The 13,981-nt window shown below is 37.5% G+C and overlaps 1 protein-coding gene and 1 non-coding gene across 10 annotated transcripts in view; one reads left to right on the forward strand and one right to left on the reverse strand.

The window, feature by feature from the left end:
* The window catches only part of LOC110371973 (tensin-2), a 79,459-nt gene that overhangs the window by 50,813 nt on the left and 14,665 nt on the right, over positions 1-13,981 (reverse strand). For 7 of the 9 annotated variants that reach the window (XM_049835776.2, XM_049835773.2, XM_049835774.2 and 4 more), the window contains exons 2-3: positions 8,610-8,718; positions 8,043-8,080 (exon numbers count right to left, since the gene is read on the reverse strand). In XM_049835776.2, the coding sequence (XP_049691733.2) occupies positions 8,043-8,080; positions 8,610-8,718 (147 nt within the window). Of the gene's footprint in view, positions 1-677; positions 1,171-1,808; positions 2,079-8,042; positions 8,081-8,609; positions 8,719-13,981 lie in introns of those variants that run through there. The other 2 variants (XM_021328459.3, XM_021328458.3) reach the window with 2 other exon arrangements.
* Trnam-cau (transfer RNA methionine (anticodon CAU)) lies at positions 13,586-13,657 on the forward strand. The gene has a single exon. It is a non-coding gene; the product is annotated as a tRNA-Met (tRNA).

The raw sequence follows: 13,981 nt of genomic DNA on the forward strand, positions 1-13,981 counted from the left end.
GCACCGTGGAGCCTGTGCGGCCGCCTCGGGGCGCACAGCACGGCTGCGCGAGCGCATTCCCGCTCTGTGCAATGTTTATCACAGTCATAATTTTCATTTTGTACATAATTATACCATTTAATACATAAGTAGTTGAGATGAAGGCTTAGATAAAACTTTCACGGAATTGAAGAGGTAAAATTAAGTTCTTATCGAAATACAGGCTTGAAACATCTTTAAATAGAGCAAGTTGATATATAATTCTTGGTAATCTACTAGTACTAGAATAACTGAGGCCTCGAAAGAAATATAAAGCCCTCAGCTGGACAAGACAAGTCACCCTGGCAATGGACCAAGATAACGATAGGATTAAAGAGCAAATGGAAGTCGATGCACGTTATTATTGTTCGGTGAAAAGATCTCTTTAAATTGTATGTGGTACTTCCATATTGCACTTCAATAGCGGTTTGTGCATTGAGTTGAGGCCGTCTAGTTGCGCAGGCGGCGAGCGAGGCGGTAACGTACGGCCGCCTGTGCCCGGTGCCCGCGAACCTATCATTGTATGCAATCTTTGACCCGAAGACCGCGGTTACAACGCACAATCACTGTTGCATTTAACATACTTGAGAATCGCCATTCGTCAAGATGAATATGCCATACAAAACTGTCAATTTGCCATTAAGGTTTAAGAAACTTACCCTCAAATCAGAACTACCCGATGAAGTGCTGCTGCTGTCCAATCTCCCATTGTAGTACATTTTAAATCCTCATAAAACTTCAACAAACTCACACTTATCAAGTCCGTTGCATTCACTGACTAAATATTTGCACTCACGATGTTTGAACACACTTCAGTACCGTTCCTAATTTTTATGGAGTTACCAATCTTCCGTTTACTACAGTTAGTTACAATTAACTAGTTGTGGTACACATTGTTCCAAGTGACCGATTAAATTGCCGTCTTCATCATAATAAACACTTGACACCATTAAAACCGGCTCTCGCGACCAAGTAGAGCACTTCACGACTACTCCGTGTTCATACACTTCTGGGAAATTAGAATATAATATTGAATGAAGCGGATTATATAAGTTGTATTTACTAATAGTACGTTAATCAGTCGTCTAACGTTACAGTCGCTCACAGCACCTGTGTATTGAGCAATGGCTACGTGACTCAAGGAGTTAGTTTATCGGTAAAACTGAAACACAACAGTGTTATCGCGTACGATCGTCATTCGCGGTAATATCTACAACTATTTTTAAGTGATAACCAAAAAAATCGCTTTCACCTTGAACGATTGGATTGAACGATTGCATATTTTAACATTGATACGATGAGATTCAGCGTTTTTATGTAGGTACATTTCAGAAAAAATCTGTAAAAATCTTCAGACTTTTGATAGTGTTACCATTTGCATAGATAACGTGAAACGCTAGCCTTCGTGATTCTCGAAAGATTTTGTGAATTCAAGAGATAACATTATTTTCGTTGCTGATGAAAAAGATAACATCAAGTAGGTACGACTTTTATGTTGATATGCATATAATTATTATCTGCACAAGGACGTGTTAATTATAGGCAATTGTACAAGAGAAGCATTGTTTTAAAAAAGCTATAAAGAAAGCTCTATAGTTATGTTTCTACACGCCTGTCTAATAAAATGAAGAATTGAAAGGCTTTTCATGAAAGTAATGTTGCAAGATTTATTATTATTATCTAAGTAAATGGCAACAATAATAATCATGTAACGTTTACTCTTTTCTTACGCACACTTACAAAGTATACTGTTAACAATACTGATTCAATATTTATGGAAATATAATCACCCAAGACGCCTAGCGTTCAGCTCTCCTTATTCGGTTCAGAGTTGTTAAAATAGTCCAATATCTCAAGTTTATAACATAAGAACATATGCACAGATTTCGCGAACTCGCTAGAGCACATCGGCCCACCGGTTGGCGTTATTTATAGAGCGACCGAGCTTTGCGACTATAAAAGGATTTTGTTTGTAAATGGGAAGCTGTTTGCATTAGTGCGAATTTGTATCGCGAAACGCAGATTTGGCGTGCGCGTGGGCCAGTCAACGCGCGCGGTGGCACTGGTCGCGTCGGGCTGCGCGCGCGCCGCGTGCGTTGCACCTGACTCGGCCCGCGCCCGCGGCCGCCGCAGCCACCAGCTTCCACGCCACCACCACCTACCTATTACGGGAGATAATATCCTGAATGTCGCTCCAACACGCTGTCATTCACGTTGCTTTCTTTGCTATTAAATACATATCTTTTAAGTAAAGCTTGACGATCGTAACTCGGAAAAGCATTGCAATGCAATTACAATCAAAAGCTCGACATATTAGTGTTATTTTTAAGACTGCTTGGCTTGATTGCAAAAATGACAATTAAGGAACCCATAATATTGTCCTATGAATTACAGCTTTTTTCAAAAATAAGCTTTTTCACGACACGTGGGTCGTGGACTCTTCTAAATTCTTACGCAATATCAAAATAGTTTGTGACAGATCATAGACTACTTATTTAAGTTAAAAATAACCGAAACTTCAGACCTCTCGATTTCCCCGTAAGCGCTATGAGTAAGCATCAGGAACATTACTCATTCTTAAGTTGCGCCCGCGCACCCGCGCGTTTCACTCGCACCTCTCAACCTGTCGCAACGCAGAAGCTTTTGTCACACGTGCTCATAGGCTCATACTTTATTGTCTACATTTCACATATTATGTACTTAACATACGTTTCACTTACCTAAATAAAAATATTATAGTAGGTTGTGCTTTAGTACAAAAGTAGGTACTCATGTCAAATCAAAAACGTGTTTATTACCGGAAGGACTCCATCAATCCAAGCGACCATATCTTTCATCGTTGTCGTTCCACAAACTCAGTGGACTGTTGGTGATTGTGGAGCATGAAATATTAGCTATATGCCAAAACAAGTTTGTTTGTAGGAGTGTTTGAATGAGCGGTGACGTCACGTCACGCGTGCGCAGAACGTTGACACCGAGTTAACGGCACCGCACACAGTGACACCCTTGTACTTGTACCCCAACGTCTTGCTGAAATATGAACACCTTGTTTGTCACACAAATACCCAACGTATAATAAATGCTCATTCTGTTTATGAGAACTAGACGCTAAAAATTATAATTTTGTTGATAAAATCTATGAAGAATGCGAGATTTGAATTTATAAATAATTTTAACCAAAAATGATGTCTCGTCTTCGTCTCTAAACAAATAAAATTCAGTGTTAAAGAAAGGTGGTGTTTATTTAGCAAAGTGTTGCGAATGTTCTTTTATTGATCCAGAAGGTTTTACATTTAAATCTTTTATCTACACCCCATTTATCAAAGCCGGATTCGCAGTAATTACAGCTACTTTACACCCAGCGGTGCTAAAAATACACTTAATTAACAAACGAAAAAATACGTTCCTGCCGCTTTCGTGATCGTGCTGTAGTTTGATTATCTCGAAGAAAACCAAGCCAGCTCCACATGTGATCAAAATGTTAAAATATTGTGAATTGTCGTCGATTCTTCATTATTTTTGTGATTTAATACTTAGATGCCAGTTGGTTAAAAACTCAGGACCATTAAAATTATTTTGCATTATAAATTTATGTTACCTGAAATAACTTCCTAATTCAGTATCAGACGCCTTTAACTGAAAAAAACGTAAGTGTAAAAACGTAACTTTCCAGTAGAAAGACATAGGATGCGCTTTGCAACGTTTCCTTCTTAGAAAAGCAATGAAAAATGAGGAAAAATTGTATTTCCGAAGTTTTTACTGTAAGATGGTAAGATGATATGGAAGTTTTAGATAAGTACAACAATTACGGCCAAAAAATGATATTTCTGAAAACCTGGCCGAACTTACGAGTGAATGCCATTGTATTTTTACAACACGAGTTTCATGGCCATTAAAATGTATCGGACATGGAATCAATGTTCCTGTTAGTGCGGGACCCTCAAACAAGAGTCGACTCGAGTGTAAAACGAAACGGTTATTGCTGATCGTGCCAGATATCGACACTTCCAGTCGCGCTGCATCCTACAATCACCACTGTCTTTCTCTCTTATTTCAGTTATTTCACAGTCGAAATATTTCTCTTTATATCCACAAAATACCAATACTTTTCCCGATAATCGGAAGTCTGTTTGTTTGTGACGGAAACTTCAGAGAATTTGGCACAAGTTTTGAAAGTGATGGTCTATTTGGCTTTTGAAGTGCCAAACTAATAAATAAATATTTTATGGGGAATTTAAGTTATTGATAGGAAGACGTTCAACGAAAAACTTAGGACTCATTCAACTGTCAGGGACTTTACTCTTTATTATTTCTAAAGTCACACGCCAAAGCTGGTTTTACAACATTTTTATTTACCTCTAACAATAAGTAACATTAAATCTAAGTTTATGTGGTGCCTATTGTCACAATACAATTTACTCGGACGTATGTGGCTTCAAGAATTCGTTCGCGAGAAGACTCCTACGTTGTGCTGTAAAATTTACGAGCATTTTACGATTCAATTTACATTTAAAAAGCCCAAGTAACGGGTTCCCAAGTGATCTCTGTGTTTCGGTAATAGCAGTACAAAATATGCGACAATTTCTTTATGTATTAGTATAACTATCAGGTATAATAGTACAGATTTTATTTCTAGTTAAATTTATTTTCATTTAGTTTTATCATTTCTTGGATAACTAGTAGAATATGAATAACTAATGGCGTGCTAGATGTTTTCTGGCTACCGATGACCTACATTTATGTAGGAAATATTCTATACGAAATATATTATTCATACATAAAGAGAAAGACGAACGACCCAAAATGATCTGCAATATTGTTTAAACTATGTACATATATTGTGATGTGTTTAATTGTTTAATATTACTGTTTATTTAATTTTTATTTCCTCAATCCACTCAACTAATCTAATCAACATTGAACTCAATATAAATCTCTAAGATCTTCACCTTCAACTAACGACATCCTAGAAGGATCTACAGAACACGTTTTATAAAACCTTTAACTAAAAGGAAACTTCATTCAACTTCAAGGTTTAACTCAACATTGTGTCGGTAGAGTATAAATAACTATTGATACCGGTACGCGGGCAAGATTCATTAGCATTGCAGATTTACGATACCGCGAGAAAATGCCCGGCTTCACAAGCACTGAAAATGTTCGCATATCGCACTAGTTTCACAATAAAGGCATGATTTCACTGAAATACTTAAGTATTGTAGGAAAGCTACGAGCGTAAGTAGTCACCAAGCAAGACATAGTAAGACACATATAAGCCGCAAGTGGTCCGCCAAAAACGTTGCCTCGTGTTCAGAAAAATAATTTCACAAAGCTCTTATCCAATTCTCTTGTAAGAATTTTCCTGACATGAATGTGACGTGGACTCGGCACTTTTGAGTAAAACGTTATATGTATGTAGAATAACATTTTTGCTGAAAGCTTCTGCCATATTATGTAGGTTTCCATAAAATGTTACTTACTGTTTCTAGTTCAATTTGCCTTTCACAGCGTTTAAAAAAATACAATTATATATAAATCAATAGATTTATAATTATATTTTTGCATATAGGTACTTGTCGTTCGATCGTTTACTCCCTAAGTCCTATTCCATTCAGCTTCCGCGCGGTTTTACAGGCGTCTCACAGGAACTATTTAGCGTAGGTACTATATAGTTAGCTTAAAACCTACATCAGGAACTTTTTATCTGAGTGCTTAAACAGTTTCCAGCTAGTAGGTACATAAAGATACAAATTGCTAGTGAACTGAAAACTAAATATGTAGCACGTAAGTCGACTTTCCCCTTTGACGTTGCAGCCTGTCGTGGGAGATACTGTGAGGATATGATCACGAGTCTATTCACGTAAATTGGAAGCCGCAGGGCATAACCTAGTGTCGTGGCATACCTGCGGAGCTGCCATCATTTTACGACGCGTTAGATTCAGTTTTTAAAGGTATTTTGTGTTTAGTTTCAGGTTTCATTAAAGCTGTTGTAGTACGGTTAATGAGGTACAAAAATAAGTAAAGCGTGATTCAATTTTGTTTTTTGCTTTATCATAGTAGAATATAATATTTTCATAAGATGACAATAAAAAGGTAACATGAGACAGCTATACAAACACAGACAGTCAAATATTTAAGATACCTTCTTTGTTTAATTTTCAGAGTAATAAAGCGTCGAAGGCTATGCGAATTATCAACTGAAAACGTCTGTTAAGTGTTACTTTATTAAAGAAAGTAATAAATATGCACATTATACAGTAATTAATGTTTAATTTTAGCAGAGTCACAGCGAGGGGAGCTTGTAATTACAAGCTTCAGGCCCAAACGACGCTTCAACAGAGCTACGAAGCCAGATTAAACGGAAAATTGTATCTTCACCTTTAAGTAAGAACGTAAATTCGATGCGAAACAGCAAAAGTATCTGTTTGAAATTCTTTAAGCGTCCTATTGCAGTTTTGTTCAATGGCGTGCCAGTTTCCAACAAGAACAAACAACAAGTTTCAAAACAAAAACAAGCAAGTCTCTGCGTGTTTGTTTGCAGTAGACTACCGAAAGCAATTTGTGTTTGTACTTGCACAAAATATAAAGTAGTCTACATTTAACATAAACTTGCACTATGAACTGTCTGGGCATCTTTAGCAGCCATGTCGTTTGGTTGAAAGAATTGCGAGTAGGGTGGTTTTACGGCATAAAAAGGGTCGAAATCGTGATACCAAAAAAAGGACAAATAAGCTTTTTATCATTATATAGAATAAAATCTGAAACGAAATTTTCGCCTTTTCCATTTTTCATATTCATTAGGTTTTCAGGTCCTCATGAGAATATAAACAATTAATATGAGGTTAAGTCTTTTCAAAGTCCTAAATATTGTTATTTATTCATTTACTAACTATTACTATACATATACACTAGCTATAAACAGTAAAGGATGAGTCAAAAATGAAAGCCTTAGTAAACTGTAAACCTTAGTAAAATATTGACATTGCCAATTACCACAGGTCCCTCGGTACATATTGACAGTGTCCAACATCACGTTATTATAACGGTGTTGGTACATTGTTTGCTGAGCGGCCAATTTCGGTAAGACATGGAACAATGGAAGCGTGACCGCCGGCAACCAGCTGATTGCCATCAAATGCTCATTGCTCGCTAAACATGGACAGGCAGAGAAACAAACCGGACTATTATCTAGCATATGAATAAATTTTAGTAGGCAAGCTCGGATAAGCCCACGGTATGCCCAGCAACCGTCGTGGCGGGTCACGAACATCAATGATATCACCACGATAATAGTGCGCTTGCACATAGTAGCCAAGAGAACTTTGGTAAAAAGTCGTTTAATTGATCATTATCTTTAAAAACTTTTGTTAAATACCTTGATAGTTAGATTTTATCTATTGACATCATTTTATCATTACGAATGACATTGCCGAAAAAAGATTCTACAATAATACTGCTCAAAAATTCACGATACAAATTTCATAATTTACTACATTTTTCTATAACACACATACCTATGTAAGATAACTTATTTATTACAAATACATTAGAAGTACTCGGGCGCCATCTTTCGGTAGCTTTATAAGATTACCACTTGGAATACCATTATCGCTCTGCGCGTGCGACTATGCTCACAGCTCATAATAATGAGTCATCCCAGTGTTACTAGAGGGCGACACCGTACATTGATGAAATTATTCTGGAAATGTTTTTGTGTGATTCGTGTATTAGGTACGTTTGATGGAAAATGTGTTGAGAATGTATTCAAAATGGGGTTTTTGTAAAAAATCTGAAAACATTTTTCAGGCTACATTTGGATCTGATTATTATGCATAGGACATACAGTGTGTCTCCGGCTCTACATACATATGCGGATTATTATATTCTATGGAACCTTGGCACCGATCGCACTTATTCTAGACATAATTCTAATTGCATGCACGTTACGTCCGCCGTTTTCAGCTAAGCCGGCGCGGGCGCAGGCGCGTGTCATGGTAATGTGTCGCTAACTTTATGTTACGTACCTTGCTCTCGCACGTCGTGTGACAGACATATTTGCACACTGAAACAAATACGAATTTATTAAAAAATCTTTAAGTATTTTTGTGGTACCTATGTACCTCTCATGCACCATGAAGTTTACTTAACGGCAAGGCTGAAATATCGAATTCTTTCAGCTTATTTTTTAAGCAATAAAAAATGTATAGGTAGATACTTTTTCTCACTTAACATTTTTTCTCAATAGATCAAATGTTTTGTAGATGGAGAACATTACGTAGAAATATTGCTGAGGTCGTGACATTCACAGAATCAAAATACCTGACAGTTCATTGAACATTTAGTTCAAACATCGACAAGCAAATTGATATTTAACGTGACATTTCACCAACAACAATCTTCTTGAAACATTGATTCTGTCGTCAACAGGTCTTCAATGATCTTTGAATGTCAAACCTTTCGATTAATAGAATCGCAAGTCAGGTTTCTACGAATAGACAAATCGGTCAAGATAAAATACTTTCGAATATTTCAAGTGCAACTTGGTATAGGTGCTTAAGTTATCATTAAACAAATATTTATACGAAACATACCTCTGCAACAGGATCCTGTGTTGTGCACCGGCTGATGACACCAATGGCATGGTCGTGGCTTCCTGAATGACTTGCTACGAAATGCGTGAGCTTGGCCTACTCCCTCCTTCTGTGAACAAAAAAACAACATTTTATTAATACTCTTCTACCAACCTATAGGTAAGCTTTAAAGTTGCCCTTACTAAGATGTCTGTGTCAAACATGGAAGTCATTTCTAAGCTCGACATTTTCCCATAGACTAACAAGAACAAATAGCTCGGGGCGAACAACGAGACTAGAAAACGTTTAACACTAGCGCGTGAAATGACAGGGTATTGTTGATAGTGCCGGCTCCCAGGACGCATGCCGACGGATATTTATGACGGGTTGTGCACCAGCCCTTACCTGCCCAGTGTGCCAGCTTGCCCTTCGTTAACGCCCGGACAATGCATAAGAGGGCGAGCCCATTCAACTGCACAGATTACTCTTTACTATAGCACACTTTTTGTTCTCTGTTGGTATGAACCACCATTTATTCTTATGATTATCTAACCCCTTAACTCCTTGATGATAACTTACAGATTGCGGCCGCCGCTTTCATAGCTTTCCTACCGTTTTATTTATGATTCTAGGCAAGTCAGAAGTCAATTCAAACCAAACGAAGTAAAAGGATTTTCTCTATTTACCAAACCAACACGGACCGCTGTCGCTGACAGGACAATGCGTGAGTAAATAATTAGTTTCTATTCAATCTATCTCCAATACGATACTTGTCGTTTGTGTTTGCAATTTGCATTCAATAATACGAGTGGGCCATGATCTTTATCTGAAGCCCTGACATGTTTTACACTCGTTAGCAAATTGCAACTGACAGCTGTAAATCAGATCTCGCTTTATCTAGATAACATCACATGGTGAAGGCTTGAGAAAACTTGATTTATTATTTTTATAGACAACTAAAGTCTGGCTCACAAGCTCCCTAACTTGAAAGATCCTCTAAAAGATCATGTTCAGTTCAACCACTTTGATTGAGTATACACATAGAAATTCACACGCAATTTGCTTTGCCGCTGTTCTTTGTATGGGGTCGGAGTGTTCTGGACTCAATGACGTCACCGATGCCTGCGCAGACGCCGGTCGACGCCGCCGCCGACGCTCCAGGCGCCACATTTGCAGCGCACATGATACATGAACGATGTATGTACTTGAAATCGGTGTTTGAAATAAATCACTCCTTTGTGTTATCTCCCCGAGCCGCAAGCCACTCTCGAGAGCTTTTAAAGCTCGCTACTATACCGGTAGTGATTGTAAGTTTGATTAAGCATTTTCATAGTACCTAATCTATGCGTATTTGCGGTTCAGTAGGTATTAGTCATTATACTCAGACTTTACTTAATATTGATACTTTTGTATAACAGACAAAAATCAATGCATAAGGATTTATTTATTAAAAAAACTGTCTTACGATCTTTTACAAAAATCCTGTAACATTTTGCACCGCTGTGCACACGTGCTAATAGACATGAATGCATATTATGTAGCGGCAGACACGTGCGCCCAAATCACCTGCTCAAATCACGGCAACTGCGGCGCAGCCGTCGCGGGTGCACGGCGCTCGGCGCCCGCGCAGCCCGTGCCAAGCGAATCCTAACAAAAAATCACATCCGCACAAAAGGTGCAGGCACAACTGAACAGATTGACGTGATCCTCACAATACACGTATTTCATGCGCCCCATTAAATAACTGAATCAAATTTCATTGAACATCTGGACATAACATTGTACATTTCCAAAGAACGACCCAACTATCGAGACAAATGATATCTCCATTTTACGATAGCTTTCGAACAGAAACTTATCTCGAATGGAAACTTGCTCCAGTAATAAATAAGATAGGTAAGCTCTGCATGGTCTGCAGTAAATAACAAGCAAGTATCGGCAGTTCCCTCGGTGCAATGTAACGTGTTACATTTCTAGAAAATGCCTAGTGAGTGTTGAAAGGACTTAAGTCGTTAAATTCCCGGAAATGTATTCAACAGAGTAATTCGCTATATCCCTACGGTAAGTCGGTAATTGCGGGGGCCCGGTGAGCCCGACTCGGTTCCCGCACTCGGCAAGCGCCCTCCACACAAAACAAAATAACATTAATATTACGCTGCCATTTGTTTTTACAGTCAGATCTGTAAAAATGCCGCATTGCTGATACACTGACATTGAACTAAAGCCATGATGACACTTTTTGTTTCCTGTTCCCAGCTTGTAACAACAAACGTTTTTTTGACCACTCTCAAGCTTTGAGTTATTTCTTCCTACGAACTTGTAGCTATGTAAGCCTACGCCTTTTGTATTAAAAAGATAAACAAAAAATGTGGTCGGGATAAATCCTTTAAAATCCTCTCAACAATTCAAATGACGTCCGATTCCACTTTTACTTTTTGGCGTTTAATCCATATTTCATTTTTCTTAAAAAATTATAAAGCTTAGGTAAGTATAAAATGACGAACTTTTTGGAAATTATTTTCGCAAAACCAGTAGAAAGCGTCAGTTGTTTGAATGACACTCGGTAATAGAAAGGTTGGGTACGGTTTCATGTCTATGAAATATAATTAATATTCTTTTTGGGTGTCGGGCGGCGAACTTTTGACCGGGCGACATGTGATTGAAGCCGCCGTACTCCGTGGAAGAAAACAAAGGGCTCGGTGTCCGAATGATAAATCAACCGAACGCCCTGCCCTTTGATATTAAACTCCATTGTTTTGTAATGAATTACTACCGCTAGTACGCCGATAGCTAACTAAATGACTATATTCTTTTATTAAGAACCGAATTTACGGAGATATGAATGTTACTTGATTAGAGACAGGTTAAACAAGCTTGTTTGTTACTGTTATCTCTAGATACGAATGTTGCATGCCTTATTAAACATTAACTGTTCATTGAAGATTACAAACAACTATAAATTATTGCATCGATGAAATACTTAGATTCGGCGCTACACGAGAATCATAAATATTTGTGTGCTGCTCTTTGAATATAGGGCGACCCGAATAGGGAGATACTAAGGCGTGGATTAAAAGGACACTACTATTTTAAATCAGATAACAGTGAAGGTAGTGTTGATAACAAAGTTATTGCCGTATAAAGTACAACGATGTTCCAATTCCATAGTTATCTGTTTGCTCCGGCGAAACTTTCGTAAGATGTGCACGTGCGGACGCTGCCGTCAAATTATACTGTCGCAGTTATTTGGTCGTATTATAGGGAATGCATGAAGCTCGCTAAGTTTTCAGCACGTCTTCGTAAAATATCAATAATATTCGGGCAGGCAGCCATATGCCATCTGTTAGGAGCGGTGCTTTCTCAAGGCGTTGGTACGTGACATCCGTTTAATATCGAGGCGTTATAAGCCATACAAAATTGTCTCACGCGCTGAGCAGAGACCCGGCAGTGCTCGCCAGTGGCCGGCACTTGGCATCGCCACCACTGTCACTCACATTAACATACTGTTTCTGGTTACTTACTTATGTACATTAATTCCAACTTCGTGAACACAATATTGTATGCGTTAAATCGATTAGAAACTCATTAAATTGTTAAACCGGAAAATGACGTCATCGAATGTCAATATCGAACGCAAATCGACTGGTTTTGAGAGGTGTTAAACAATCAAACGTGGATGTGTTAATTTTGTATTCAAGAACAATACAATGATTATTAAAATCTCATTTAATGCAAATCGTTTAAAACCATGAGGAAAGGTTAGGGAGATGATGGCGCTATAATTATTGAAGTAAGTTATTATCATGAAAACAACAAAAGGCAATTAAATGTAACCTTTATTTAATTATGTCTGAAATTAATAATGCAAAAAACAGTCTCTACACACAGATTAGGTATTGCAAATTGATTGTTTGCCAAAATAAGTATTAAAAGAACCTACCTAGATCTTTTAAGGCTAGTCAAATTAAAGAGTCTTAGTTAGCTGTAGGTACTTAAGCAATAAAAGGAAAACTGTAAACGTTACGTTCCAAACCTTGAAATTAAATAATAAATCAATGCATAATACATTTAAATGTTATTAATGCAACCTTTATTTTTATTACCTAGTGTATGTATGCCTTATCTTTATTGTTTAGTTACTGGTGCGCATGTTCTGATAAAAATGTAATAAATACCGCAACATGTTCTCTAGCGCGGAGGTATTCTGTACCAATGTAGTTTCAAGGCGACATATCCAAAACAAATCCTAACTAATGTTATAAATGTGAAAGTAACTCTGTCTGTCTGTCTGTCTTTTCTTCACGCCTAATCTACTGAACCGATTTGTGTGAAATTTGGCACAGACATAGTTTGGAACTTGAGAAAGGACATAGGATAGTTTTTATTTCAAAAAAAAATATATAAAAATAAAAAATAAAATTTATTCCGGACATATAGCGCCATCAAACCAAAAATATGCCGGAAGTCACTATTCCATGCGAACGAAGTCGCGGGCAAAAGCTAGTTATAAACTAAAACTTTAAACGCTTTATACAATAGTTGGCCGCGGTTCGGTCACTGACTTTAATTAATTACGACTTCCAATTAATGTACTACGGACCCTTTGTACGCCGTCACGGACCAAATTCCTTTCTATTGTTAACAATTTAATCACATATATTTTGTCTAAATTCTACGGAACTCAATATCTTTAGCTGTACGAATTAATCATGACCCGATACAAATCCAGTCCCCAGAAATATGTTTGTGTTAGTATTCTAAGTGCATAGACGTAAAATAAAATAGCATTGTTTGCATTCAATTGAAACAACCGACAATTAATTCTCATTGTTATATAAATCACTGTCAACTTTATTCCTAATTAGTATAATCAATACCAAAATCAGATTTAATTATTGTTTACCTTTGTATTTAATAGTGGCTGCTAGATCTGTGTTCAACTTGTAATACGTTAGACCCAATATCATCTAATCGGTAATTTCGACAACTTTGCCAAGAGCAGAGTGGCGCAGCGGAAGCGTGCTGGGCCCATAACCCAGAGGTCCGTGGATCGAAACCACGCTCTGCTAGGTAATTTTTTTTCCAATTATATTTTTTATTGAATTTTCTTTGTTCTTTTTTGATATTATTATAACTTATTTTACATAAATAAACTACTATAAATTTTTAATTATAATTACTCAGAACACAAGCTTGCGTGACTAGCAGAGATAGCGCAACGCTATTTTAAATTATCAGACAAGGCAACAGACCGGTTATAAACTAATATTGTCTTCTTCACCCCAGTGAGTGATGATGATGAGTAGCCACTCCCTTATGTTACGGCAATATAAGGGACGGACCCTCACCTATCACAGGGGTGGCTTAGTAATGGCTTACGGCGAAGGTAAACT

The sequence above is a fragment of the Helicoverpa armigera genome, chromosome 6 (genome assembly GCF_030705265.1).
Source record: "Helicoverpa armigera isolate CAAS_96S chromosome 6, ASM3070526v1, whole genome shotgun sequence".
Classification (NCBI taxonomy): domain Eukaryota; kingdom Metazoa; phylum Arthropoda; class Insecta; order Lepidoptera; family Noctuidae; genus Helicoverpa; species Helicoverpa armigera.